Here is a 1826-nt window from a genome sequence, read left to right on the forward strand (position 1 = left end):
GGCAAAATGTGCATTCTCTCCTCAACATATACAGGGGGGGGGGCACGATACATGCACGAGCGAACACAAGACGCTATGACTTTTGTTCGGCACTATGGACGCCCTGATTTATTCATCACGTTAACATGTAACCCCAAGTGGGTTGAGGTAACACGGGAACGTCTCCCACACCAGCAGTACTGCCATCGGCATGATCTTATTGCCAGGATTTTCAAGCAGAAGCTGACTAGGCTAATTGATTTCATCAAAAAAGGGCAGGTATTTGGCCCTGTTAAGTGTCACATGTATACTGTTGAGTGGCAGAAGAGAGGGTTGCCACACGCACACATTTTGGTTTGGTTGGTCACCAAAATAGACCCTACACTTATAGATGAAATCATCAAAGCAGAAATCCCAAACCCCACTGTTGACCGACAGCTGTACGACATTGTCAAGGCACACATGGGGCATGGTCCGTGCGGTCCCGGTTTTCAAAAATTCTCCTCATGCCACAAACACCATGTGTGCACTAAACGATACCCAAAGAGTTTCGTGGACGAGACCCAGACCGCTGGTGATGGATATCCACTGTACAGACGAAGGCGGCCTGAGAATGGGGGATTCACTATAATCTTATGGGGTCATCAAGTTGATAATAGATGGGTGGTCCCATACTGTCCATTACTGATGACAATTTTCAACGCTCATATAAATGTGGAGTTCTGTCATTCAGTACTTATGTTAACAAGGGTTCGGACGCTGCCATGTTCGGCCTTCAAAAGGACAATAGCATGGACGAGGTGTCGCAGTACTTGGTAGGTCGATATATCAGCAGTGGTGAAGCTTTTTGGCGGGTATTCGGGTTTCCGCTTCACCAAAGGAACACCGCCATCATACAACTCGCGGTTCATTTGGAAAACGGCCAGCGGACTTATTTTACTGAACAGACTGCTGCTCAATTGGCGGCCAATCGAAAAGAAACAAGTTTGAATGGTTTTTTTAGGCTTTGCCAAATTGACACATTTGCCAAAACGCTTTTATACCCTCACGTTCCGTCCTACTATGTGTGGTCAAAGAACACTTGGGTGCGTAGGAAGTCAGGTCAGGATGTTCAAGGACATCTCGGTGTCAAGTTTAACAGTTGTCTAGGAAGAGTGTACACTGTGCCTCCCCACCAGCATGAGTGTTTTCACCTTCACCTTCTCCTTCATGACGTTGTCGGCCCACAAAGCTTTCAAGACATAAGAACTGTTGACAGTGAATTATGTGACACTTTCCGCGAAGCCTGCTTCAGGCGCGGACTTTTGGAGGACGATTCACAATGGGCCGCCACTATGGCGGAGGGCGTTTTGTTAAAATCCCCTAAAAGACTAAGATCGCTTTTCGCTATTCTACTCCTATGGTGCGACTTGGGTGATCCCGCCTCTTTATGGCTGACCTACAAAAATTACATGTCTGAAAATTTCCTGCATCAGGTTCACTTGCTAAATCCATCAATCGACGTCGAGTACAGTGACCTCATTTACAACAGAGCGCTGCTTGAAATCGAAGATACTGTTCTCAATATGGGCGGGAGTGCGTTGCCAGTGTATGGACTACCTTCAACAAACCGGGAACGCCCAAACACACTGTCTTCCGATTTGCTGCGTGAGACATGTTATAGTGTTGACGAACTTGCCCAGTACATAGCGAACAATGAGCCAAAGCTCCTTCCAGAACAGAAGTTCGCTTACAACTCCGTTATTAATTCTGTCTGGGACAAAGCTGGGGGGATTTTCTTCCTCGACGCTCCTGCAGGAACTGGCAAAACTTTTGTCACAAAATTAATATTGGCTGAGATTAGGTGA

The 1826-nt window shown here is 46.7% G+C and overlaps 1 protein-coding gene across 1 annotated transcript; it reads left to right on the top strand.

Annotated features, from left to right (window-relative positions):
- Positions 1-638: 638 nt before the first annotated feature.
- Positions 639-1826, top strand: LOC149132664 (uncharacterized). The gene has a single exon (XM_089362083.1). The coding sequence runs from the start codon at positions 639-641 to the stop codon at positions 1824-1826; it is 1188 nt and encodes a 395-aa protein (XP_089218209.1).

This window comes from Octopus bimaculoides, chromosome 14, assembly GCF_046866305.1.
Source record: "Octopus bimaculoides isolate indiv1 chromosome 14, ASM4686630v1, whole genome shotgun sequence".
NCBI lineage: Eukaryota > Metazoa > Mollusca > Cephalopoda > Octopoda > Octopodidae > Octopus > Octopus bimaculoides.